Below are 26,664 nucleotides of genomic sequence, written 5' to 3' on the forward strand. Positions count from 1 at the left end.
TGCCATTCAGTGTTTATTTAGACACACAAATAAAAGAACCTGGTGGTTCAAACAGCTTGTGTTTTGTTTTTGTTTTTTTTCCTTTTGGTCATACATATATATATATATATTAAAAAGATCAATACATTGCCAGTCCCACATGCTTTCTCTCTACTGAGCAATATATACAGCCTATTATATATATGCATATATATATAATATATATTTTTTCAATAGATAACTACATTCAAGTAATGAAACACAGGATTTACAATTTCCCTCTGAGGACAGAGGAAAAGCAAATTCACACACAGTTCACAGAGGAAGTACCATAAGAGCCCAGCCAGCAGGAGCCGAGCCCCTCTGGGGAAAAGAGGGCAGCAGCAGAAGTCACGACAGTCACACTGCTGCTTACCAGGGGCAGCGGCAGGTGCAGATGAGGGTGGGCTAGCCTGCTCTGCCCAGGGGGGTGGAGGGCCTGTCTGGGAGCCTCAGTTTTCCAAGAGGTGCTCAAATCTGGGGTTTACAAAGGAGAAGCCGGCGAATGCTGTCTGGTCCATGGAGTCGATGAGGTTCTTGTCACTAAAGGAGAGGCGTGGCTTCTCCTTCAGGAACTCCAAGTCGAAGTTGCTGTAGTCTCCTGGGTGCTTCTGTGAGCAGAGGGCAAGAGATGGATGAGTGGGACCTAAAGGGTTAAGGGCTCCCGAATTCCCCCAAGGGTTTCAGCAGGTATCCAGGCCTGGCATCCCTGTTGGGCTGGGACAGGCCAGACCAGGGCAGTCCTTATGCAGAACAGGAAAGGGGGCCTCTCCCAGCAGCCTGAGTGCAACCCGTACCACAGATGCATGCTGTTTCCCTAAGGGGATGAGGAAAGCAAGCAGGTAGGTCTGGGCCAGGGTAAGGACAGGTGGACATCCTCCTGAGTAGGGGCCCACAAGCTATGTGTGGCCTATGGGTCAGATCTCATTGGTTGCTACTTGTTTTTGTAGAGCCCAAAAGCTAAAAACAGCTTTTACATTTAAAATTTTTTTAAGTTGTCAATGGACTTTTATTTTATTTATTTATTTAGATACAGTGCTGAGAATCATCCACAGTGCCTCACACATGCTAGGTAAGTACTCTACCACCAAGCTATGATCCCAGCCTGGCTCTTTATTTGGTTTTTTTTTTTAATATTTATTTATTTTTTAGTTGTAGTTGCACACGATACCTTTATTTATATGTGGTGCTGAAGATCAAACCCAGGGCCTCGCACATGCCAGGCGAGTACTCTACCACTGAGCCACAACCCTAGCCCTCTTATATTTTTAAATGGTTGGAAAAAAAAATAATAGTTCATGATGTGAAAATAAAATTCAAATTTCAGTGCCCATAAAGCTAAGTTTTATGTGTATGCAACTATGGCCATTTGTTGACGTACAAATAAATGTCTATGGCTACTTTGAGTCTGCAAAACTCAACATGTTTACTATCAAGCTTTTTATAGGAAAATTTGGCAGATTTCCCACCCCTAAGAATATGAGATGACTAATATCCAGAGTATACAAAGAACTCAAAAAATTAGACAATAAGAGAACAAACAACCCAATCAACAAATGGGCCAAGGACCTGAACAGACACTTCTCAGAGGAGGACATACAGTCAATCAACAAGTACATGAAAAAATGCTCACCATCTCTAGCTGTCAGAGAAATGCAAATCAAAACCNGAGAGAGAGAGGAGGAGGGAAAAATGGGGAGGGGGGAGGGTGGAGGTTGGGAAAGGCAGCGGAGCACAACAGACACTAGTATGGCAATATGTAAATCAATGGATGTGTAACTGATGTGATTCTGCAATCTGTGTATGGGGTGAAGGTGGGAGTTCATAACCCACTTGAATCAAAGTGTGGAATATGATATGTCAAGAAATTTGTAATGTTTTGAACAACCCACAATAAAAAATTAAAAAAAAAAAAAAAAAGAATATGAGACGATTAAAATAAAGAGGTCTCAGCTGGGGGCCCTCAGGCCAAACTGAAGTGGAAGGTACATTCATTTGGGGTTTTTTGTTGTTGTTGTTTTCATTGGGTTTTGTTTTTCTTCTTTTTTTAATGGTGCTGGGGATGGAACATAGAATCTCATATATGAAAGGACTCTACAACTAAGCTACATCTCCAGCCCCTAGCACTAGCTTTTTGATAGAATTTGAGCTAATATTTTCAAAGTGGACAATGCAACATAAAAATCCAGATTTTGGCCGGACAGGGTGGTGTGCGTCTGTAATCCCAGCAGCTTCGGAGGCTGAGGCAGGAGGATCTCAAGCTCAAAGCTAGCCTCAGCAACTTGGCGAGGCTCTAAGCAATTCAACAAGACCTTGTCTCTAAATATTTTAAAAAGGATGTGGCTCAGTGGTAAAGTGCCCCTGGGTTCAATCCCTGGTGCAAAAATGAATGAATAAGTAAATAATCCAGATTTCTGGCTTCTTTTGAAAACTGGCAGAATAGTGTAGCCCTGGGCCCACTTCCTATGTTGTCATTTTTTGTGGGAGGGTGGGCAGGGCTTACTGAGGATTGAACCTAGGAGCTTTCTACCACTGAGCTATATCCTTAGCCATTTTTATTTTTTTATTTTTGAGACAGGGTCTCACTAACTTGCTTAGGGCCTCCCTAAATTCCTGAGGTTGGCCTCTAACTTGAGATCCTTCTACTTCAGCCTTTCGAGTTGCTGGGATCACAGGTGTACACCACTGAGCCCAGCTCTTTATGCTATCTTATTTATTTTGCACCACAGTCCTGAGAGATGCTACCATTTTGCTTGCTGATAAGGAAATAGGCTCAGAAAAACTAGAGCTTTGCCAATGTGGCCAGAGAGTAGTAGGACAAGAATTGGAACCAGATCTTTATTTTTACTTGTCTAGCATGCAAGAGTGCTTTACCACTGAGCTACACTCCCAGCCTCGCAGGGCCACTCTTGGATAGCAAGCTCGCCATCTCCCACGGGCAGGTGCTGCTTATCATCACACCTCCTGTGTGTGTTTCTCAGTGTAGAGGAAGAAATCAACCTCTATCAGCAGTGAGAGCCTGAGAGTGCTTTCCTCAGAGCTGGGTCAGCCTGTTAGCTCTCTGCCCAGCTCAGGAGGCCTCTGAGTTTGAGATCCCTGCTACAGGAAGTGTTCTGCAGCCTCAAAGTGCAGATGTAGGCCATGTTTTTGAGGATGCCCAGTGGGAACAGTAGGTCCTAGCGGAAAGGGAAAGCAAGGGAGAAAAAGAGTGGGATCTGTGATCATAGAAGGGCCACAGAGTCCCAACTTCTAAGGGGCCCCAACCTGCCTCTGCTGACAATGCTGGTCCCTAGAAGCTTCTGCAGATTGTGAGCCTGGTTCAAACCATCCTCCACTCCACTTTGAAGGCCTCCCAGCTACCTTCTGCCAGGGCCTTCTCTCCCTAGACCACTCACATACCACTTCTTTCAAGGGGACCTTTCAGACCACCTCATTTCCTGTACTCAGAGCTCCTTCAACAGATCCTCCCAATAACAACTGATCATAATGGTCAGTGATATCTATCATTCACTTTTTTTTTTTTTTTTGTACCAGGGATTGAATCCAGGGGGTATTTAACCACTGAGCCACATCCCCAGCTGTTTTTTTTTTTTTTTTTGGTATTTTATTTAGAAACAGGGTCTCACTGAGTTGCTTAGGGCCTAAGTTGCTGAGGCTGGCTTTGAACTTGTGATCTTCCTGCTTCAGCCTCCCTAAGTCACTGGGATTACAGGCCTGCGCCAATGCTCCCAGCAAGTAATTATCAGACTCTTATGTCACAGATTATCATCAGTGTGCAAGTCTTATTTGCCTCATATGGGCTCCTCCAGCTCTGAGACTGTCTCCATGGTGGTACAACCCAACTCTGTGCTCTGTACCCAGCAGGACTTAGCATTTCCAAAATTTACTGGAAAATGGGTTGGATGGATGGATAAAGAGAGGGAATAAGGCCTTAACTCTGATACTCAAAGTATAGTCCCCTGCTCACAGCAAGTGCTAAAAAATATGTTAAAAGGCAGTGGGATCCACAGTCCCCAGTGTTTGCTGAATGACTGGGCAAGGAGAGGGGATGAGAACAGAAGTGCAGAGGCTGTGGCTAAGTGTCCCAGGGGAGAACAGGGAAGAAGGTTTGCTGGAAAAACGGACAAGAGGAGAGTGTGTTGAATGATGCAGGAGGGAGGCATGCAAAGGAGAAGGAGCCCACCCGGATGGCAGGCAGCGTAGGGATGGAATCACCTACCACTTTGGGCCTGAAGGGCGGCTCCACCTTCCTCTTCTCCAGCAGAGTCCAGTTGATAGTCTTGAAGAAGGGGTGGAGTCTGATGTTTCCTGTCATTCCCAGTCTCTTGGGTGGGTCCCTTTCAAATAACTGCAACCCAGCAGGGGCCCTGGTTAGTATTCTCGGGGAAAATGGAGCTTTAGCAAATTACCAGCAGGCCCTGGGGATGCCAAGGCGGGCCTGGCTCAGCATAGTGATGTAACCCAGGGAACTCTGGGGTGGAGGGAGGCTACTTCTGGGTGCCTGAGACAACAGGTCCTGGTCTGGAGCATCTAGGACTCTGAAGGTGGACCTTATGAGTAAAAGCAGTGCCATTTATTGACTGTTAGTATCCTAGGTTTCTATTTACTTCCCAATAACTCTGTGAGGTAGGTTCTCTCAACCCCTTTTGCAGATAAGGAGACAGAATCATAGAGGAGGGTTAAGTGACCTGCCCATGGTCACCAGCTAGTCACAGGCAGAGCGAGGGTTTGGTTCAGGTCTGTCTATATCCTGACCCTGAGCCCATAGTCACCATGCCAGGCTGATTCCACGCATGGGACTCAGACAGGAGCTGCTAGGAACCTGGTGAGAGAGCAAGACCCCCAAATGGAATAGCAAGGCTGCTGTTCCAGAGCCAGGAAGGTGCTGCCTTCCTACAGCCAATGTCTGCCAGGCCCGGCTCAGCCCCCACCTTCTCCAGGATGTCCTTGGACTCTTTGGTGATCCAACGGGGATAATGCGGTGTGTCCAAACGTATGGACTCGAAGAGTTCGTCCTCATCATCACCATGGAAGGGGGACTGACCAATCAGCATTTCGTAGAGGAGGACCCCAAAGGACCACCAGTCCACAGAGAATGTGTACTTCAGGCCCTGCAGGATCTGGGGAGAAGTAGTGGTCAAGGACAAGGTACCAATGCAGACAGGACCCTGAGCATGTGCCCTGGCTAGGCCCCTTCACCCTCAGGGAGCCTTCCCGGGCCTCACCCTGCTGAGGCAAGGTATCTGATTGGACTGGGGGTGGAAAGGTATCCACTTACCTCAGGGGCGATGTAGTCTGGGGTGCCACAGAAGGTGCTGGCTAGGTTCTCCCCAAATATGTTCTCTTTGCACATCCCAAAGTCGGCAATCTTGATATGGCCATGCCGGTCTAGCATCACATTGTCCAACTTGAGGTCCCTGAAGAGGAAGGGCAGGACAGTGTGTCATCAGGGGCCAATTCCTCTCTCCCTAAGGCTTCCCACAATGGGCCCATTTGGGGCCCAATAATAATAAGTCCAGGACTTTCCCAAAGAGTATAAAAGAATGAGGAAGCAAATGGGAAGCAGAAAAGGAAAGAGATGCTACACCCCTGTGCTCCTGATAAGGCACCTACTGTGCACTAAATGCTGGACACAAGAGATCCAACTCCCCGGAGCCCAAAATGAGGCTCGAAAGAGGTGGTTATCACATGCGCTGGGTCATCTAGCTGGTAACAGATGTGAACCCCAGCTCAGGAACCACATCCATTTTTATGTCTTTAGTTATTTGAGTAGATAATTGATGCACAAAGAAATAAACACTAAACATTTCAAAGCTTATCTTCCACTAAGCTCCACCTTTCTCCCTGGAGCAATTCTAGGCATGGACAAGAGCACTGTGCGTCTAACCCCCACCTTTGAAAAACTGAATGCTGGGCTGGGGTTATAGCTCAGTGGTGGAGTACTTGCTTAGCATGAGTGAGGCACTGGGTTCGATCCTCAGCACCACATAAAAATAAATAAATAAATGGTATCATGTCCATCTACAACTAAAAATAAAATAAATAAAATGAAACCAAATACTACTATTTGAAACACACAGTCCCATGGGTTGGTTTTCTATTTGACAACATAGCTGGGTGTTACCCCACATCAGTGTATAGAGCAAGGCCTCTGTTTTTGCTTTTTCTTTTGTACTGGGGATTGAACACAGGGGAGCTGAACTACTGAGCCCCATCCCCAGCACTTTTTTATATTTTATTTAGAGACAGCGTCTCACTGAGTTGCTAGGGCCTTGCTAAGTTGCTGAGGCTGTCTTTGAACTCATGATCCTTCTGATCTCTGCTTTTTTGATGGGCATAGAACATTCCATCATAGGATGTGACTATAATTGATTGCACAAGAATTTATGGAACCAGTCCCTGTGGAACCAGTTCCAATGGGTGGAAGCTTAGATTGCCCAGATGGGGCTTCAGCAAGAGACTAATGGGTCCAAGAAAAAAAGACACTGTGCCTATTAATGGCACCAAGGATAGGCAGAGAGTTCCCAGGTCCTGGAGCTGTGCCAGCTTCAGCTGAGGGGCCATAAGAATTCTAGCACTGGAATGGGGGTTTAGGCAAATACCCAGCTAAAGGCTCACTCCACGTAGCAATGAAACTGTGACTGGGCCAGGCCTTTTTGAAGCAAGGATATGCCACCCCTCCCAAGAGCCCCCCCACGGCCCCACCTCTGCACCTGTAAATGATCCCTTTGTGGTGTAGAAACTGCAGTCCACAGATTATCTCAGCTGCATAAAACCTGGGCAAGAGAGACAGTGTTCCAGAATTCTTACCCACCAGTCCGCTTCTCCTTGGGCCCTCCCTCCCACCCTCAGGGGCAGGAAATGCTGCAAATAACTCATAGACAACCTGGACCTGATCAAGCACATCTTGTATCAGATCAGGCAAGCGAGGGCTGGCAGCCCAAGCACAAAATTTTGAAGGGAAAGCTCCAAATAAGCCAATTCTGTCACAGAGTACGATGTTCACGGATATACAGATATGCGCACACATGCATACGGTTAGTGGGGTGGGGGGCATGCAAATGGGGAAAGGGTCACCATGCTAGTCTAGGGACCACACTCCAGGATCTGGAGTTGGGCAGGACCACTATCTATGAGGCTGCTCTGGCTGAAACCCAAGAAGGGGACAGGACCTGGCATGTTTGTGCTGTTCCCTCAGCCAGAATGCACTCCACACCAGTGCTTCCCACATGTGGACAGCCCAGGGCTCCCCAGCTCCAGCTCTAGTCTGGTTGGCTTCTCCAGGGAAAGGAAAGCCGGAAAGCAGGGCAAACTGGCAATGCCCTCTAAGCCAACGTCCCTGCCCCACCACAGGACTGTCTACGTACGTGGCCCGGTAGAGTTCAAAGCGACCTTTATCCTGGATGTGATACATCAGATCTCCCCCGCTGAGGAACTCCATCACAAAGAACAGGTGGTCCTGGGGTGGGGCAGAGGGTGGGAACTTTAAAGGGGGGATTGGGCTCAGTTTCACCCGGGGCATCGTCCCCAGAGACTCCTGGCTTCTTCTCGAAACCCTGGTATGTCCCAACAGGCTCCAGAGATTCCGAGTACAGCTTCTTGGAGGATCTCTGGGGAGGGGGCAGAAGCAGAGGCAGGACAGCAAGAAAGGTCCCCTGATGAAGACCACAGGGCTGAGCCTCAACAGAAAGTAGAGGGAACAGGTTCTGGACTGAGGGGGGCAACTCAGCCCTGGGAGGTATGAGCAGGGAAGACGTGGCCCTGCCTTAAGCGATCTAGAAGGAAGATGAGGCCCGGCTGTCGGGGAGTCTAAGGGGGCTGTGGCACTTGGGCAATGATGGGTGGAAGGCCAGGCACCTTGGTCTGAAAGGTGCAAAAGAGGTGGGTAAGGAAAGGATTCTCCCCGGCGAGCGCCAGCACTCGCTTCTCCACCATGGTGCACTCCACGTCATCATCGATCAGAACCACGTCCTTCTTGAGGGCCTTGATGGCAAAGAACTGTCCTTTGCCCTTCAGCTCTGCGAGTAGCACCTGCGGGGTGAGGGGGAGGGATAATGAGCAAGATGGGACTGGGCACAGGCCACCCATAGATACCCAGCCAGAAAGAAGCCAGGGTAGTTTGGGAGGCAGGTGGCCCTGGACTCCTGAGCCCATATGTCTTGGGCTGCCCAGGGACTTACCTTCCCAAAGCTGCCTTTGCCCAGGATCTTGTGGAAAGTGAAGTTCTCGATGCGGCACCTGGAGCTTCCCTCCCAGATTTTGCCATACGTCTCACTGTTGTCTGCTTGAGAGATGGTGCCTGTAAGATCTTGGTCTGGAATAGTCCCCTTCCCTGGGATCCAGGATGGGTTAAATAAGGAATACTGGAAGGGAAGAGGCCTGGCTCCCCAATAGGCTACACCTTTTTCTAGAACTCACTCGGTAATGGGAGGGAGGGTACACCCGTTTCTTTTCCCTGTTGGAAGGTGGGAACTTTAAGTGGGGGATTGGGCTCAGTTTCACCTGGGGCATCGTCCCCAGAGACTCCTGGCTTCTTCTCGAAACCCTGGTATATCCCAACAGGCTCTGGAGATTCAGAATCCAGCTTCTTGGAGGATCTCTGAGGAGCGGGCAGAAGCAGAGGGCCAAGCAGTCAGAACACTGTCAGAACTCCCAGACCAGAGAGAGGACTCAACCATACCTCTCCCTCAACACCAAGGAAGACAGAAGAAGCAGGGTCCAGAACACCCCAGTGGTGTGTGCATGCACAAGTATGTCTCCCCATCCCTTTCTTACTCTCCCTGCAGCACGGGGAAGCCTCAGAGGTCAGGAAGGCACTGATCACAAAGAGAAGCTTTGTAAATTAAACTCCACCTTCCTAACAGTTACTCGATACATTTTACAACTTTTTTTTTTTTTAACTGATTCTAGAATTTTCCTTTAAGGTTTTGTGGCATCCTTGAGCCATACACACATAATCTTAATTCACAGTGTTCTAACCCTGCAGTTTCCCAGATTCACCCTCAGGTTAAAAAAACAAAAAACAAAAACTGTCTTAATAATTGATTCATTCATTCATTTTCTCTCCCTTCCTTCCTAGAGATTGAACCCAAGGGTGCTTTACCACTGAGCCACATCCCCAGCCCTTAAGTTGCTTAGGGCCACACCAAGTTGCTGAGGCTGGCCCCGAATTTGCAATCCTCTTCCCTCAGGCTCCCAAGCAACTGGGATTACAGGAGTACATCACTGTGCCCAGCTCTGCTGCCTAAATTCTTGAATCAGATCTTCCAGAAGTGATTCACTGACCACTGGGGTTCCCCAAAACTGCTGCCAATTCTGACTACCCTCTGTGCCCAGGGTCCCAGAGTCCCACTGCACTTGCCCACCTGGCTGACTTGGTTCAAGGCTTCAGCTAAGAGCTTCTGGTTGATACCACAGAGGTTGGCTACCTTCTCCCGGCATTTATGGTGCACGTTCATGCCACAGTCTGGGGTGAAGAAGAAGCAGAGCCATAAGTCTTGGGGGTTCAACCAAGGGTAGGAAGGGGTAGAGGAGGAAACAGGAGAAAGGGCTTTGGTGGGGTCTGCTAGGCTTCCTGTCTTTAGGAGGAAAAATATCTGTATTTGAACATTTCAAATATTTCATGATTTAAAAAAAAAAATACAGAAAAAGGAGAAGATAGACAAGTACTCTACACCTGAGCTACATCCCCAGGAAGGGACCTAAATGCTTTAAAGATTGTCTGGGACAACTGAGATGAGCTGTTTTACTCCTTCTAGTTTTTACTCTGGGGATGAGGGGAGGTCTGGGGGGCACCTTTGGTCACCGAGTACCTGCTAGTGCACAGCAGATCTTGGCTAAATGCCTTTCAGACACCTGACCTTCTCAGAGAGTCTCTGGGTCCTATTCCTCCTGCTTGCGCCCCACTCCCCATTTTACACTTGAGGATCCAGCTCAGAGAGACAGAGCAATCTGTCTGGTGGTCACAAACAGGTAAATAGCAGTGCCAGTCAGGCCAGTGGGGAGAGGCCCATGTGAAATTCCCAAATGAGGTATACACAGATGGGATTCCTTTGACCTTAAGGCCCCATCTCAGGGTAAGGGGGTGAAGGCTGCACAAGATAGCTGGGATTCTCAGGGTTCACGTGGGCAGCACGGGGAGCTGAGTGGTACGCACCTTCACATTTCAATCCCTGCTTCACCAGCCCCCACAGCAGGCTGCCACAGTGGTCACAGAAGGTGGGGCTCATATAGTTGTTGACCTTGAACCGGTGCGGCATGTCAATGTTGAAGCGTTCTTTCTGGAACTGGAGGGAAGAGGGCATCACTGCTGAGCTGCCAGCTCCAGCCCCTTCCTCAATGTTTCCCTCTCCCCCAGCCCAGTGCATTCCAAGATGCCCACGAGGGCTCCACTGGGAGGCTGGGAAATCAGAGGCCCAAGGAGCCAAGGCGGAGTACAAAGAAAGATTAAGAAAAATGGAGAGGCAGGGTAAATCCCGCAGGGAAGGGTGCGGAGGGCCCAGATCCCTCCCACCCACCCAAGTCCCCCAAGCCTCCAACCCCCCATTCCCTGCCCCAACTCACTATAGTGTCCCGGCTGTTGGCGGCAGTGCCGGTGCACCGGCCAATGATCTTGTCAATACATTTCTTGTGGATGGCAGCATTGCATTCTTGAAGAGGCACAGGCCCAGGAGGAGGAGGGGAAGGAACCAGGCCGGACAGTCGTAAGCCAGCGTCTGCCAGACTGGTCCAACCCTCTACACAAAGCCAGCCTTCTCCCTGACCTCCCACACCCTCACCCCACAGAAGCCTAGGGCCCAAGGCTCCATTTTTCCCTCCTCCCACCAGCTTACGCAGGAAGGGCCAGGAGAGGGTGGAGCAGGGGAGATAGGCCCATCTATAGAAATTAGGGAAGGCTCATGGACCTGGTAGGCAGGGAGGTGGGAAGAAGTGAGGGGGGAATGCAAATAGGGAGACGAGAGGGGTAAGAGAGCCCTCTTTCCCTCTTCTATGTCACAGGACAGCATACTGTTCCTAAGCATGCACTCTCATGTGCACTGAGATGGGCCCCAACATAAACACACCTGTATATACATCCAAAGCATGAGCAACCATGACAATGGACTTAGACTGAATGCTTACCCCGAGCCAGGGACTTAGAATACAGCTTTACATATTTTACCCACTGGATCTTCACACTATTAGCTCTAATTTGTGGATAAGGAAGCTAAAGCACAGAGAGGTCAAGTAACTTGCTCGAGGCCCTACAGCTAGTAGTAGATCAGCCTGTTGCTCATAACCCCAGCTGCAGAGCTCAGTGCATACAGGGAAAGGTGCGCATGTAGGGAAAGGTGCGCATGCACCTGTGCACCAGAGATACCCATATCCATGGGGAGCCCACAGCCAGGGGCACTAGCAAAGGCCTCAGAACCACCCTTCTGTGGGGAAAGGGCCCTGATGTGTGGTCTCGCATGATTTTTGTGTAATACTCGACTGCAGCCTGTTTCAGTCTACTGCCCTGATGTCCCAAGCATAGAGTGGGGAAGGTATGCACAGGACTGGCTTTGATGAGCTGCAGCACACTCCCTCATGCACAAACTAAGCTGTGGAGGTACTTACGCCTGCATTTGTAGCCTTGCTTGTTGAGGCCCCTAAAAGGTAAACCAGCAGGGTGAGTGCAGGGAATGATGGGGTTGGGCAACCCCTACTCTTACACCACTCCCCGCAGGTACCCAGCCCTCACCAAACAAAGTCCCTGCACACAGAGCAGAAGGTGGGCTGCCTAAAGAAGGTGGCGATGAACTCATGATTTTTGATGTAGTGGATCTTGGCCTGCTTGATGGCTCCACGGCGGTTCATCGTTGGAAACTTGGCCTCGTCCTCACTACGCATAGACTGCTTGCAATCTGGGGGTCACAGAGTGATGAAGTCAGCCCCAGTGAACAGGAGGGGTAGCGCTCCTGTAGTCCCTTCTAGATTGATCCTAGATGGGACTGCTAAGGGGCCGGCTTCCCTGGGCATTAGTGCTGGCTCTGGCCTCTGCCCAGCAGGTAAGCCCTGTCCTTAGTCCCGGTGGATGGATGGTCTTACCTCCGTCCTCCAGGAAATACTGCACAGACATCAATACTTTGGCCTGGGGCTGTAGGTCCAGCTGTGGGGGTAAGAGGAGGGGCTATTAAGCTCAGTGAGGCGGGCCTGGGCCAGATCAGACTCTCAGAACCGGCCCCCATGGCTGGGGTTCCTTGGCCTCCCTGAGGCCAAGGGAGCCCCCTAAAACCTAGTCAGACACCTGTCTGCCCAGTGTGGGCAGGGCCCCACCCCAAGCCCCGCCCCAGCCTGCACCCAGGGGTATTATTACATTTGGGGAAGTGAAAGGATCCAGCCCACACCCAGCCAGACCACAGAGCCTGGGAACAGAGTGGGAAAGGAAACTCCCCACCCTCACCCGCTGCTGTCCACAGCAAGGAGCTTAGAATGGAGGCTTGCTACCCCACATGCCCTGCAGAGACACAGACATACTCAGCCTACCACACCCACAGGGCTCTTCATGGACTGGACAATCTGGAGGACAGGACCTGAGCCTCTATTTCCTCACCTCCCCCAGGACCCAGACCTGGTAAGGGACATCCTCCCTTAGGGGAACGGGGAGAGCACATAGCCAGAGGCCCCTCTGTCCCTGCTTGATTGGCCAAGGGTCAGTACAGACCCTGTGTCAGCCTCTCTCTTATCTTGACCCCTTCATTTCTCACTGGAGGCTGATCAGGGCCTCCAGTGGTCATGAGGCCTTTCCAGTGGAGAAATCTGAGTTGTAGGAGTCCATGTGTAACCCAGGGGGGTTTCTTCCAGCACCAGTACCCAGAACACAGGCACAGCTGCATGTGGCCATTTGACCACAGACCTGCACTGAGTCCCAGTTTCGGCAGGTGAGTGAGTGGTGTCCTCAGCCTTCCCCTTGTCCCACCTCCTTTCTGCTACCGATCAGGAGGAACCCCCCACCACGCCTGCCTAGGCCTGGTATATCTGCAAGGATTCCAAAAAGAACTGGAACAATGGGTGCCTCTGAGAAGGAGCCTGTGGCCTGGTTTTGGGGAAGGTACACACCCTTTCACAGAGTTTGAAATGTTTCACTATGTGCATATCCTGCCTTTTCAAAATTAAAAGGGAAAAAATAGTCACAACAATGAGGATGACTGCCTTTAGTACCCAGTATGTGTCAGGTTCTTTTTTTTTTTTTTGGTACTGGGGGTTGAATTCAGGAGCACTTGACCACTGAGCCATATCCCGAGCCCTATTTTATATTTTATTTAGAGACGGCATCTCACTGAGTTGCTTAGCACCTTGCTTTTGCTAAGGCTGGCTTTGAACTCCCAATCCTCCTGCCTCATCCTCTGGAGCCACTGGGATTACAGGTGTGCGCCACCATGCCCAGCTATGTATCAGGTTCTTGACATCCATAAGCCCTTGACCATCAGATGCTCGTTTCATCTAACAACAGACCCTGAGGTAAGAACTTTAAGCAGCTCCTCCTTCACAGAAGTGGAAAAGAGAGGCTCAGAGAAGCTGGGGACCTGGAGCGAGGAACTGGAGCCCAGGCTGCACTGGTAGCAGATCTGCACTGGCAGCTGAGCTCCCCCGCAGCTGCCCTCAGTGGGTCCCACACACACAAGCCCCTCACCCAGAACTCAGCCTTGCCGTTGTTCTTCTTGCAGCGTTCGGCCAGCACCGACACGCCCACGGTCACCTCCGACACTGGGTCCTCAGCTGCCCGCATCAGCACAATCTGGATGACGCGGCCCTCGTAGATGTGAGCATCAAACGTGGTCTTCCACTCAGGATACATGGTCGGCTTCTTCTGCACCAGCGTCTTCCCTCGCTCTGCGATGGGGTCAGGCAGGAAAGGTCAGCAAGGACCCTGTGTCCCACCCTCCCCAGTCTTCACCCTGCCTGCCTCTCCTGTCCCCAGGATCTGCTGTGACTCCATAGAATGCCCAGAACACTGAACTGTCCCTAGCAGGGTCCACCTCTAGGGCTTTGCTCTTGCTGTTTCCCCTCCTGTGACCTTTTTGCTCCAGCTTCACTGAAGTGTCCCCTTCTCTCAGGCATTCACTCAGTGAACCCCTGCTGAGAGTTGCCAAGTGCCAGCCACAGCACGGGAGGTGAGGAACATGACAGAAAGAAAAGTCAAACCTGGGGCCTGTCCTCCTGGAGCCCCAGTCCAGGGCAGAGACACAAACCAACACATTCCTTGAGTAACCACTTAAGTCACAGCTGTGACGAAATTAAAGAAGGCAAGGCCAGTGGTTCTAAGGCCATCCATGGTCAGGTGGCCTGACCCAGCCTAAGGGTCAGGGAAGGCTTCCTGGAGGAATGGACAGTCAGCTGGGTCTTAGAGGTGAGCAGAAGCACAAGGGAATGGTGGGAAGTGTGCCTCCTCCTCCAGGAAGTCCTCCTAAGCCTAAGCCATGGTGGTGTCCTCTGTGGCTTTCCTCTCCACAGGACTCATTGCCTGGTGATATGTCCAGCTCCCCATCTAACTGTGAACCCCATGAGGGAAGGACTTGGACGGTCCTGGAGCATGACAGGGTCCTCAGATGGACACGTGGAAACGGTTAGGTGGAACAACCAATAAAGCCAGAAACTCTAAAGCCTGGTGGGGTTCAATTTAGCCAGGCCTTGAGACCCTGTGGCCTTAGCTTTCCTGCATCCATAGCTGGGCAGGGAGATAAGAACAAGGAAGAGAAGACACCTTAGAGGTTCCACAGAACAAAGTAAGGCCCCTGGCCCCTCCTGCTGAGCCTCACACCGCCACCCCAGGGTCTGGGCTTCGGCCCTACCTGTGCTGAGAGCCTCCTTCATCTTCACGGCACAGAAGGGCTGATTAGCCTCATCCTCAACCTGCAGGGAGCCCAGCTCGTAGGAGTTGAAGGCGATGCGCAGGAACGGTGCCATGGTGGGGCCTGCAGCAGGGTTGGATGTAGAGGGCTGATGAAGCCAGGCAGCACTGGGACAGCCCCAGGACATGCTCAGGTACCTACTGCCCCTGGGGCTCCCACTCCTTTGAACTTGGCCCACATGGTGTGGAAAATGCACTAGTCCTAGTTGCCAATGGTAAATATGGGGATGTTTTATGTATGTCTGGACTTGAGGTAAAACTGGAAGATGTGCCACTAGGTCAACTGGACAGTAGCCTCTGGATGGCTGCCTCTTTATCAAGTGACACCAGGCCAGGGACACTGTCTTCACTGCTCTCCAAAACCTGCACCGTGGAGGCATCTGAGTCTGTGATCTCTGAAGCATTCATTTGGAGTCATTCAGTCAGTGCCTCTGTCAGTAGCCAGTCACCGGGCTCCTGCATCTCAGTGCCAGCAATCATCCAGCAAGAGGAACAAGAGAGCACCTCCTCTCACCCTGCCCCTGGCAGCCCTTCTTGGCTCTGATTTTGCTCATAACTACCCAGGCAGACAAATGGGGCCAAGTGAGCACCCCCACTGAAAACTGAAACTCTGAGGTTTAGCCACAACTAAAAGCAGGGGTTCCACTAACTTAGCACCTACTTTGTTCCAGGACCAGGGCAGTCAGAGGCTCTGCCCACATCAGTGTACTTGACCGTTCTGAACTCACCCTTTGGCGTCACATGCCTCCCGCTGCCTGCACTTTCAAAATGAAAAATTTTTCCCCAAATGTAAAACTGTATTTTAATTTTTTTCTTTTTCTTTTTTTGGGTACCAGGGATTGAACCCAGGGGCACTGAACCACTGAGCCACATGCCCAGCCCTTTCTAATATTTTATTTAGAGACAGGGTCTCACTGAGTTTCTTAGGGCTTTGCTAAGTTGTTGAAGCTGACTCTGAACTCACGATTTTCCTGCCTCAGTCTCCCGAGCTGCTGGGATTACAGGCGTGCACCATGGTACCTGGTTGTATTTTAATATTGACTGTAATGCCAGTTTCCACATTGTCCTCTTTCTTCACTATTCCTCAGTCAAGGGTCATTACAGGAGGTTGATTCCCAGGGTCCTCCTGGGTTGCCATCTGTGGAGGACATTCATGTGGAAGGCCACAGGTGCACACTCATACTCCTATATGGACACTGGCTCTTGGCCCAGGCCCCACGTCCGGGTGCTCCATAACCATAGTTGAATGAATGCTCATTCATGCTCATTCCACCCTGAACATTACCTGCATACGCATGCGTACATACAGCAGCTGCCCAACCCCCGAACAGCCCCCTCCAGCTCCTGCACAAGGCAGCCAGCATAGTGGCCAGGTCTGCTGGGAGCTCCCAGCCCATTTGAGCTCACAGGAAACACTGACCTCAGCCTGCAGCCCAGCCCAATGCGCCCGGCCAGTCCTCTGGGGCCAGCTGCCAGAGCAGAGTGAAGAAACCTGGTGAGGCAGATCCGACTACATCCCCCGCCCTGGCTCCTATTCAGTGGGAATAAGAAGCCAAGGCCTCAAAGCCTCTGGCCTGGGAGTACCGGGTCCCAGGCCAGCTGCACACAACCTCTTGGCAGGTGGGAAGGGGGAGCCAGCAGTGGCCTGCTAGGGGTTCATCCCATAGCTGGAGCACATGTGAGCATGTGTGTGTTGGGGGACGTGAGTGTACATGTGGGTGTGATGGGTAAGCACAAATGTGACTTACGTAGCCATAGAAATGCATGTGCCTGTGAGGCCATGGGAGTGGCTGGCACGTGGTAGGAGTAGTTAGTGGTAAGAGTGAAAAGAAGCTGCATGGGCCTGGCCTAGAGCCCATGTGTAGGAGTCTGGGTGTGTGTCTCAAACCCCCAAGAAAAAAAGGTATCTTTCCCCGGGGCTGCTTTGCTAGCCCTGAGGTCCAAGGCATCGAGCATCCAGATGAATGCTGCCTGGGGTCTCGGGTGATAAGCAAGATCCCTGCACAGCACACACTGGCTGCAGGCCTGCGTCTACACACTAAGAGACACAGCTCAGCCTTGCCCCTCAAGAGACAGAGCTGGGGTAGTGAGCAGCTTTCTGGGCTAGTGAGAAGATGAGGGAGGGCTGAGTGACAGGAGGGCAGAGAAAATGAAGGAGAAAGATGCTGTGGCCTTGGCTCCTGGGAGACAGGCTGAGGGCTGACCAGGTGGCAAAATCACGGTCAGGCTGGCTGGATGCGACACCACAATATCAATGCTGCCTTGGCTGCAGGACTGTACAAGGCTCCCCTCCCCCCATCTTCCAGATGAGGAATAGTCCCTTAGTTCAAGGGTCATCATGCTGATGAGGATCAACACCAACCTGACAGGCCCCAGAGAGGGGGTCCTCTCATCAATATCACCCCCTTGCACTTGGGAGCACCCATCCCTCACCCATGCACCTCCCTTTCCAGGCTACAAAATGCAGTCACTCCCCCAATGAAGGCTTCTGCCTGCCCACCAGCCTGGGGAGACGGTCCTGGCTCTGACCCCACTGCTCAACAAGGAAACCAAGTCTTAGAACATTTGGCAACTCATCCTGGGGCGCCAGGCACTTAGCACACCTGCTGGTCAACTCTTCCTCCCTACCACCTCCTCCTGAGGCCTGGTCCTGATGGCCTGTAGGCTCCATGGCTTCCCTTGCCCTCAGCTTGGCCAGCAGGAGCTATGTGACCAGGACTATATGGAGGAGAAGAGGGTGTCAGAGAGGGTGAGGCAGAGCCAGGACTGGCCCCCCTGCCCTGTTCTGCAGGCTGCCCTAAACCTGCCCTCAGGCTCACAATCTGAGCAGTTACTGCTCACAGAAGCCACTGAGGGAAAACCACAACCACAGCGGGCTGCGGCCCCAGCCCTAAAACCGTGTAGCTAGGCCACAGTGCACAAGCACAGGGGATCCATGGTCTTGGTGGGCTGCCATGGGGCTTCTCAGTAGTAACCTTAGGGCCAGAGCCCGTAGCCCCAACTTGCTACGACTAAAACCAGGTCAAAAACTAAAACCAGGCCTGGCCCAGCATTCCCATTCCCTCAGCCCTAAACTGGAATCTCCAGACCCCAGGAAGGAGACAGTCACCATGAGCTGGCATCTGCTTCCATTACTGAGTGATCCTGAGAGAGGTCCAGGGCCTCTCTGGGCCACAGGTGCCCCTCTGCACAATGGAGCACGAATTACTCACCTACCTCGCGGTGTCTGAGCTGTGGTGGGAAGGTGAGGGGCGAGGCAGCAGCACAGAAGCAAGGTGTGCTCACTATTTATAACCTCCATGCAAATAGGCCCAGGCCCACAGGCCCAAAAAAAGGCCACCAGCTCAGCCCCAGACTCCTCACAGCTCTGCAGGGCCAGAGGCGTGGCAGGAGCTGGACCCCACACAGTGTCACAGGAGAACCAGGCCTCTCTCCCCACTGGGTGGGCTCCTAGCCTCTGTTCTAGCTTCTCAAGCCCACAGCAGAGGCAGCCCTGGGAAGCAGAGAGCACTGGACTCAAGCGTCAGTCTAGCCCAGTGTCAGGGCGTATACCCATAATCCCAGCAGCTCAAGAGGCTGAGGCAGGAGGATCGAGAGTTGAAAGCCAGCCTTAGCAACTTAATGCAGCCCTAAACAACTCATCAAGACCCTGTATCAAAAAAAAAAAAAAATGGGGTTGCTGAGAATGTGGCCCAGTGGTTAAGCATCCCTGGATTTAATCCTCAGTACCAAAAAATAAAATAAAATAAAATGGGCTGGGGATGTGGCTCAGTGATTAAGCATCCTTTGGTTCAATCCCTGATACCAAAAAAAAAAAAAAAAGGAGTCAGTCTAGGTGTGAATCTCAGCTCCCCACTTCTAAGCTTTTCTGAAGCTGACAGTATGCTGCTGGATTGGCCTTGTAACTGCATTAGCTCACTTTATCTCTATGTAGATCCAGAAGGTGAGTATTTTACATATGAAGAAATAAAGGCTCAGAAAAGCTAACTGATTTGCCTAAGGTAACACAGCTAAAGGTTTAGACCCAGACGTGCCTAATGTATACCATTTGGGGAAGAAGAGACAAATGGAGGTAAGGGTCTAGGACCCTGTGTTCAACCAGTCTATTCAGCCCTCCCTACTCTTCATCCCCAGGCCTCCACTTGCCATAACTTGAGGAACTGGCCCTGCTCCCCACTCTGCCCTAAAGCAACAGCCTGGAGGTAAGGAAAGGCAATAGCTAGACCAGGCCCAAGTAGGCAGGTTGCCTCCTCCAAGAGCAAACAGAAACCTGTTTTCAGCCAGTCCAGGGTAGTAGGCAAGGCCAGCCTCAAGGTGACCAGAGTGACCTTGCTGTGGGTAGACCCCAACAGAACAGTATGTGGGCTGCAATTCCACACATGCATCAGCAAAGAAACTGGGGTTCCAATAGAAACCCAGAATGCATTTTCTAACTCTTCTACATAACGGGTAACTTGTTTGAAACAACTCTGTCAAAGATAAAAAATAAAACTCACCAAGCTGAGACCAATATGCTCATCTCCTCATTGTACAGAGGGAAACTACAGCCAAGGTCCTGCATTGAGGATCCCTCAGCTCCCAGACCCAGCTTGGTCTCTTCCCTGCCAGCCCTTCCTTCCGGAACAGTTCTGCCTCACAGGGTGCAAGATGGTGCCCAATGAACAGAGAGTAAACTGGGGTTGAAGCTAGAGAAGAGGCATCTTGGTTCAGCTGTTAGGAGAATGTGTCAACAGGCTCATGAGAGAGATCAGCTGCAGCTCCTGGTGAGGAGCAGGGGATGCCCCCATGCCACCTCATGCAGCCCTCTCCCACCTACCTTGGGCCTGTCCCTGCCTTCTGTGCATGGAGGGTACCACTGCCTGTCAAGTCAGACTGGATGGTAGGTGATAGCAAAGTGAGGCCCTCCTAGGGACGCAGCTTTACCTGTTATGTAAGCCTTGAGGGATGAATGAAAGCAGGAAGAGCAGTCAAAGGCCTGGTCAGAGTCGGGAGGGGGTTCAGAGTGAGATGTAGTATGGCCAGCAGGCAAGAACAGAGCAGGCCCTGGCAGTTGGGAAAGGCCAAAGGCGCAGGCTCGGCAGAACAGCCTGGCCTTTCCAGACAGAACCAAATCAAGGAGGCCACAGGGTTTCACAACCCAGGAAGTGGGCTCAGCAAGAGGAACAGGAGGTCAGGGAAGAAAGGGCTAGAAACTCCCTTCCAAAGACCTCCACCAGGAATCTTGTCCCAGCCCCCATGTGCCCAGTTCTCATTGCTCAGGCAGTGAGAATAGCAAGACAGGGCAGGGGATAGAATCAGGGATGGGCTGGTTGGCAGGCGGGGAGCTTCTATCTCAGGGAAAGCAGAGGTGTTACAGTCCACTTATCCAGAGGGTTTGGAAGGGACAGAGGGGCAGGACTAAGGATGTTGAGTGTCAACTGGCTCAAACCATCTGGGCCAATACAGGTTGAATAGGACCTCCTTAAAAGCACAGCCCACACTAGGCACAGGCCTGAAGTCTCCCAGTTGGCCCTGGGTTGGGGAGCCCTGGGTTCAGTCAGAGAGAGGGTTCCAGGCACCCTTGAGGGAGTAATAAAAGCTCCTTCATGGCAGGAGCCAGAGAGTCAGCTCCTATGAAGACAAGGGGGCCTCTGTATGACCCTGGGTATTGGGAAATATGTGGACTTCTCCAAGAATAACGACACACATGTGCACACATGGGCACACCCACAAAACCAAACATACAGTTACAAATGGGGAGCCTCCCTTGAAGTTGGACGTATATACGCACACATTTATAGCCACAGTCACATGTGACAGCTCAAAAGGTGCACACACACACACACACACACACAGTGCCCCCCTCCAATAGTTTCTCAAATGTCAACATGCATCCAGGCCCACAAAGACCACACCCAGCCATACAGGATCCATGTGAATAAGCCATAACACACACACAGGGACAGGCACACTGGGCAGACACAGAGATGAATACATGAACTTGGAAGGATCCCATAAGCCTGACTAGAATCTGGTACCCAAATGCCACTGTTCCTACTATAGTCCCCCTGGGGCACAATGGCTGGAGATGGGAAGGGCATCTGGGAATCAGGCCAGGCTGGGCCTCCCCACTGAAGGAGGTCCAGAGCAAAGTCCAAAGTGTGTAAGGAAGGAGTGGGTGGGTCATGCACATCCCTATGCAGACCTGCCACCTTGCCTGCAGGGCCTGGGAGGAGTGGGGGCAGGGGGAGTCAGTTGAGGCTGAGGCTGGGAGGTCACAGGTGACAGTCACAGGCTTGGCACAGGAGAGCAGGGGAGGGCTGGAACATCTGCAGGTGGGGACAGCCCACATATGACCTCCATGAGCTCTAGGCTTACCATGCAGAAAATGACAGACAGATTAAGTAATTCAACCAAAGCCACAAAGCCAATGGGGCAGACCCAGGTGGAGGGGGAGAGAGGCTCCAGTTCCAGTGCTCAAATGGCCCATCTGGCCTGCAGTGCAGCAAGGGGATGTGTTGGCAGGTGGGAACAGCTCCACTAGGTGGTCCCAACCCCACTCCTTCTTTTTCCCATAGAGTCCCTAGGATTTTCCTGATTATTTACAAGAAACAAATATTTTGTGTTTGGGAGAAGGTAAGGTGGCCACCTAAGCCTTTTGGTGTCTGTCAGTCCCTCTGCAGTAGGTAGAGCCCAGATGATGCCCCCGCCCGACTGCAGGGACCTCGAAAAAGCTGGGAGAGACAAGACCAACCCATGTAGCAGGCCATTCCCAGAGGACAGGAAACAGAGGAGCTGGTGAGCATGGGCATGAGTGGTCTGGACAGGCCTAGTTCAGATCCAGTGCCCTGAGAACATGGCTGAGTCTTGGGCAGGCATGCTGAGCACCAGGCCTAGCACAAGAAACAGTGCCAACACCCAGAAGCCGTCACCACGGTCCTTACCACCACTGTCATCCTCACACCCTGTCCTGTCTCTGCCCATTTTCATCTATCCTCGGTCACTCAGTCATGGGAAGGTCTGGGGTGGGCTGAGGCAGCCTACATCCATGGGCAGAGCACAGGCCTCAGCTTCCCTGTCTTAACAATAGAAACCCCCAAGATTTCTCCAGTCCTGATACTGGAGGACCCCGAGAGCCTCCTCTCACACCCCCAACCTTGGCCCTGAAGCCTATACCACACAGACATCTGATCCGACCTTGGCTTTGGTGACTGGCTGCTCGGCTGCTCTTGTTTACCCAATACAACCACAGACATGATCCAAAGCTTCCGGGGCTGTTTTGAAAACAGTGGCTCAGCCACCACAAGCCTGCCCTCCTGGTGCCTGGGCAGGGACCTTCGAGGGACAGCAGTCCCAGCAAGGACCCTCAAATTCCCCCACCAATGGCTTGCTGAGCCCTCTCCTCCCCAACCTAGGCTTTAGATTCTCAGGTCTCCACCTTTAGCCCAGACCCTTCTGGACCCAGGCTGTGGCCCCACCTGCCTCCCCAACCTCACCATGTGAATGATTCTAAAAGTGCTCAAATCTGCCCACAGCAGCCCACTGGTGTTCCCTTCCAAGTGCTTCTCATCTGTTAGGGGCACCCACGCTCACACAGCTGTCAGGCCAGACACCTGGGGCCAGTTTGCCTCCTCTGGGGCCTCCCCACCCAGTCCGCAATGGTGTCTGCCTCTGCAGCAAAGATCAAGACCTTCTTTTCTCCGCCTCCTGCCCCATCCTGGCCACCATTGCCATCTCCAGGCTTGGTACCTGCCTTCCCACGGCTCTACCTCCCCTAGTTTAGCCCCTATGGTTCCTCTGCTCCAGCATCCAGACAGGGCTCTTAAGACTTAAGAGTACAGCAGACCTCATCACCCTTGCCTAAGCCCCTGGAGTTTCCTATTGCTCCTTGGGTAAGCTCAGACTCCTTTCCGCCAGACCTGTGGCCCTTACCTTCCTGACCCCCTTGGTAGCTGCTCTCCCTTCATTCCAGTGTCCTAGCCACAATGACCCCTTTCAGTTCTCTGATCAGACAAGTTCCTTCCTGCTGAGGAGGCTCTGGGCTTGCTATTCTGTCTTCCTGTCCCCAATGCCCCACAGTGGTTCCTTCCCATCATTCATTTCTCATAAGGATACTCCCCTATCTGCCTATTTCACAGAAATAAGAAGACTTACAGCCATCCAGCACCTGGCTCCAGGGGACACAGCCAGGAAATATTAAACAAGGGACTGTCTGATGCTTGCCGAGGTCCTTTTCCTAAATCTGCAGGATTCCCTTGCCTTGATGGCCCAGCCCTACAATGATCTCCAGCCCTCCAGGCTCCTGAGCCCTGCCTGCCATATCGCCATCATTAACTCTTCAACACGGGAGAGCTCAGCCTCTTGGTCCCAAAGAGTGAAAGCCAAAGCTCATCCTAGTCCTCACTAAGCTGACCTTCTGTTTGTTTCTGGGATAGGCAGGCCACCAGCTGCCATGGGTTAAGGATGGATGCATGCACAAGTGTATGGGGGGATTTGTTGCTCCCTGACCCCTCAGTCTCCTCAGTCCAAGATGACTGCCCCCTACCCCCATCCAAAGGCTGAGGCCAGGGGTCTGAGGGTAGGTAGGCTGGCAGGAGGGCTCACCACCCACTTCCTCATTCCCAGCCAATTCTCTAAGCCCAAAGTCCTGCAGGAGCCCAGAGTGGGAGGGCTGAGAGGAGCCCTGAGGGGGCAGGCAGTTAGCTGCCTGCTTCCCTTCCCCAGCATCCTGCATCTATTTGTCACGAAATCTGTTTTCTTCTCTCTTTGAAAGGGAGTGAGGGGGAGACAGCAGGAGGGGGCTGGGCTGCTGAGTGGGCACAGCTGCTCCACCCTGGCACTCCTTCCTCAGAGGACAGGGAACCTATTGAACCAATGGAGCTCTCCCACCCCTGGTATTGCTGCCGAAGGCAGAACTGAGGGGGAAGGAGGGAGCCAGAGACCTGACTTAGTTGGGCTCCAAAGCCACCTGGCCTTGTGACACTGGGACAGTCCTCAGCCAATCAGACAATTATGGCCCATTATTAGTACCACTTGCTGTTTTCTGAATAGTTACCAGGAAGCAGGCACTGAGTACTTCACATGACTGACAGAAGATGTGCCAAGCATGGTGCTGGCTACTTTGCACACATTATCTTATTTTCCATATAACCTCGCCAGGGTAGATATCATTGCATTTGCCATAGGGGGAAACTGAGGCACTGAGTAGCAAAGCCACTTGGCCAGGCTCATTTATACAGTTGCTTAGTGCTGCCGAATCTTCAAGAAGCAGCCTGCCATCTCCGTCCCCAAGAGACTGTGCCTGTTGAGGTTGATGCCTCTGATTCTTGGCTTCCAGGCTTGGAGCGAGGGAGAAGCTGGAGTTGTGGGGCTGCAGGGGACTTTATGGTCTCAGCACCTCATCTTTCTCCTAGAGTCTCTAACTAGGCTAAGCAGCCCTGGCAGTAGAAAGCCTGATCAGTCAGCCTAGCCCACAGGCAAGATGCTGCTCCCCTCGGAAAGCAGGACAGGGGCGGGGCAAGCCACAGGCAGAGGGCTGGTCAGTCCCACTCTGAAACCACTTCCTGGGCAGCCCAGAGGAAGTGAGCCTCCGGAAATGCCTCGGACAGACGGTCTTCTCCCCTGGGTCTAGGCCTTGGAAAGTGGACCCTAGGAGAGAGTACCCTGCCTGCCTCCCGGACCCCTGAGCCTAGCAACTCCACTCTCTCCAGACATGGACACTGGGTTAGACAGAGGGGCTGTAGGACCCCCACTGGCCCGTGAGCACCTCAGCCTTATGGCCAAACAGCCCACTTCCTCCTCTGTGGCAGCAGCCACAAACGGTACTGCAGCAGCTGACACAGCCCCTCCCCCACGCCCATGTCCCCGGTCTCCAGTACCAAGCCCTGGAGGCCTGAGTTACATGGGCAAGACAGCTGTTGACTGCCCACAGCATGGCCCACCCAACTCTAGCCTCTGGTCACAGCCACACCTGGACTCTCACTGTCACGCCAGACCCAGGCTACATGGCTAGGCTGTTACCCTGCCTAGGGCCTCACTTCCCAACCCAGCATGGGCACAGTGCGGTATGTGTGGGCAGACATCTGAGTGCATGATGACAGAGACGAGTGTGTGTATGCGCATATTAGTGTGCCCATGGGGGTGCATGTGCAGGCACTAGGCACCTATGGCACGTGTGCCCAGTGCAGCCTGGCATTCTGTATGAACACGTGCACATCTCTGCTAGCCAGGCAGGTGATGCTTGAGAGTAGAAAGTGGGTGGCTCCAAAACTAACTAATTGAACTCCTTAGGGAAGGAGTTTGAGTGCTGGGAGGGAATGGCTCCCCTGGCCTCAGGGGGCAGAGGCCCTCAAGCCAAAGGTACTTCACATCCTTCCCACCAGATAGGTTTTGGAGTAGGATGAATAAGCAGAAGACCCTCTGCCCCTAGTGGAGTGACAGCCCTGTCCCCAGAGTCAGGCCCAGGGAGTCCAGCCTCCTCAAGTTCACTCAGTCACCCTAAGACCTATAGTGCCTGACAGGCAGTAGGGTGGGAGTAGGGAACCGATCAGGGAGGACTCCTGGAGGAAAAGCCATCCTTCCCATCCCCTGCTCCTATCCCCCCCAGGTTCCAGGTGCCCTCAGCACACACCCATTCAGAATCTGGCTTACTGGGGATTTAAACACTCAGTGAGTAACACTTTTCTCCCCCCCTTCCTTTGTTCATTTGTTCCTTTCTTTCTTTTTTTTTACGGGGGAGGAGATGCAGGGGATTGAACTCAGGGGCACTCGACCACTGAGCCACATCCCCAGCCCTATTTTGTATTTTATTTAGAGACAGGGTCTCACTGAGTTGCTTAGCACCTTGCTTTTGCTGAGGCTGGCTTTGAACTCCCGATCCTCCTGCATCATCAGCCTCCCGAGCCACTGGGATTACAGGTGTGTGCCTGGCTGGTTCCTTTCTTTCTTTCTCTTTCTGGGAATTAAACCCAGGGCCGTGTGCATGCTAGGCACGTGAGTTACACGGAGCTTTATGCTCCAGCCCAGAAGACTGTTTCAATTGTAATAGGGGCTGACGGAACCAAGGCTGGCCCCAAAGGGAGGGATTTCTAGCTTCCTGAGGCGCCTCGGAGACTGCAGCCTTCTTGGGCATTCCTCAGAGACACTGCCCAGCTTGCCTTGAATCTAGAGGCTGGGAACTGGGATTTAGAATCCCTCCTCAGCCCCAGAGAGGCTGGGGAAATAGAGTGGGGGAAATGGGATATGGAAGAATATCCAGCTGTGCTGAGAGACCCCATTCCATTCCCAACCCAGCATCCAACCCACCGAACCCACCGTGAGGCCTAGGTGAACCTCCATTTCCCTGTGTGATGGCGAGGATGCTGTGACAGAGATACAAGGAGCCATGGAAAAACTGACACACCCTCCCCCAACCCTTGGCTCACATATCACTTTCTAACTGACAATAAATTGTCATCACTCCTTCCCCCAAACAACTGGTGGGCTCCAGTCCTCCAAGGCCAAAGCCTTCCCTGGGCCACAGCCAGGTTTTAGGCAGTGAGCTCCTCCTAGGCAGAGCAAATGGCTGCTTCTTCTGGGCACCCAGGCCCCAAACCACCCAATCCCACAGCAAAAAGGGAGGAGTCCAAAGAAGAATGCTACCCCAGCCCAATGTCCTTCTGCCTAAGAGAACGCAGTCCTACCTGGGGCTCCCAACTCCCACTTGTCCTTGGTCTGGGCTCCTGTTGCTGCTGCCACTCACCAACCACCAGGAAAAGTAGGCCCTCCGCCCTCACTTGGGCCAATTCCCAGCAGAC

General features: G+C 52.2%; 1 protein-coding gene across 7 annotated transcripts; it reads right to left on the reverse strand.

Annotated features, from left to right (window-relative positions):
• Prkcd (protein kinase C delta) lies at positions 1–26,664 on the reverse strand. Of its 7 annotated transcripts, none has more exons than XM_048801138.1 (18): positions 26,551–26,664; positions 14,832–14,954; positions 13,673–13,872; positions 12,088–12,148; positions 11,741–11,903; positions 11,617–11,648; positions 10,582–10,667; positions 10,175–10,304; positions 9,384–9,484; positions 8,437–8,617; positions 8,199–8,350; positions 7,876–8,049; positions 7,386–7,477; positions 6,732–6,794; positions 5,297–5,435; positions 4,950–5,138; positions 4,238–4,366; positions 1–629 (listed from the first exon to the last, which is right to left on the reverse strand). In XM_048801138.1, the coding sequence occupies exons 2-18, from the start codon at positions 14,944–14,946 to the stop codon at positions 471–473; spliced, it is 2,166 nt and encodes a 721-aa protein (XP_048657095.1). In that variant the 5' UTR covers positions 14,947–14,954; positions 26,551–26,664; the 3' UTR covers positions 1–470. The 7 variants fall into 7 exon arrangements, with proteins under 7 accessions (XP_048657095.1, XP_048657096.1, XP_048657098.1 ...); XM_048801139.1 differs by lacking the exon at positions 26,551–26,664 and adding an exon at positions 18,103–18,123; XM_048801141.1 differs by lacking the exon at positions 14,832–14,954.

The sequence above is a fragment of the Marmota marmota genome, unplaced genomic scaffold (genome assembly GCF_001458135.2).
Source record: "Marmota marmota marmota unplaced genomic scaffold, marMar, whole genome shotgun sequence".
Lineage (NCBI taxonomy): Eukaryota > Metazoa > Chordata > Mammalia > Rodentia > Sciuridae > Marmota > Marmota marmota.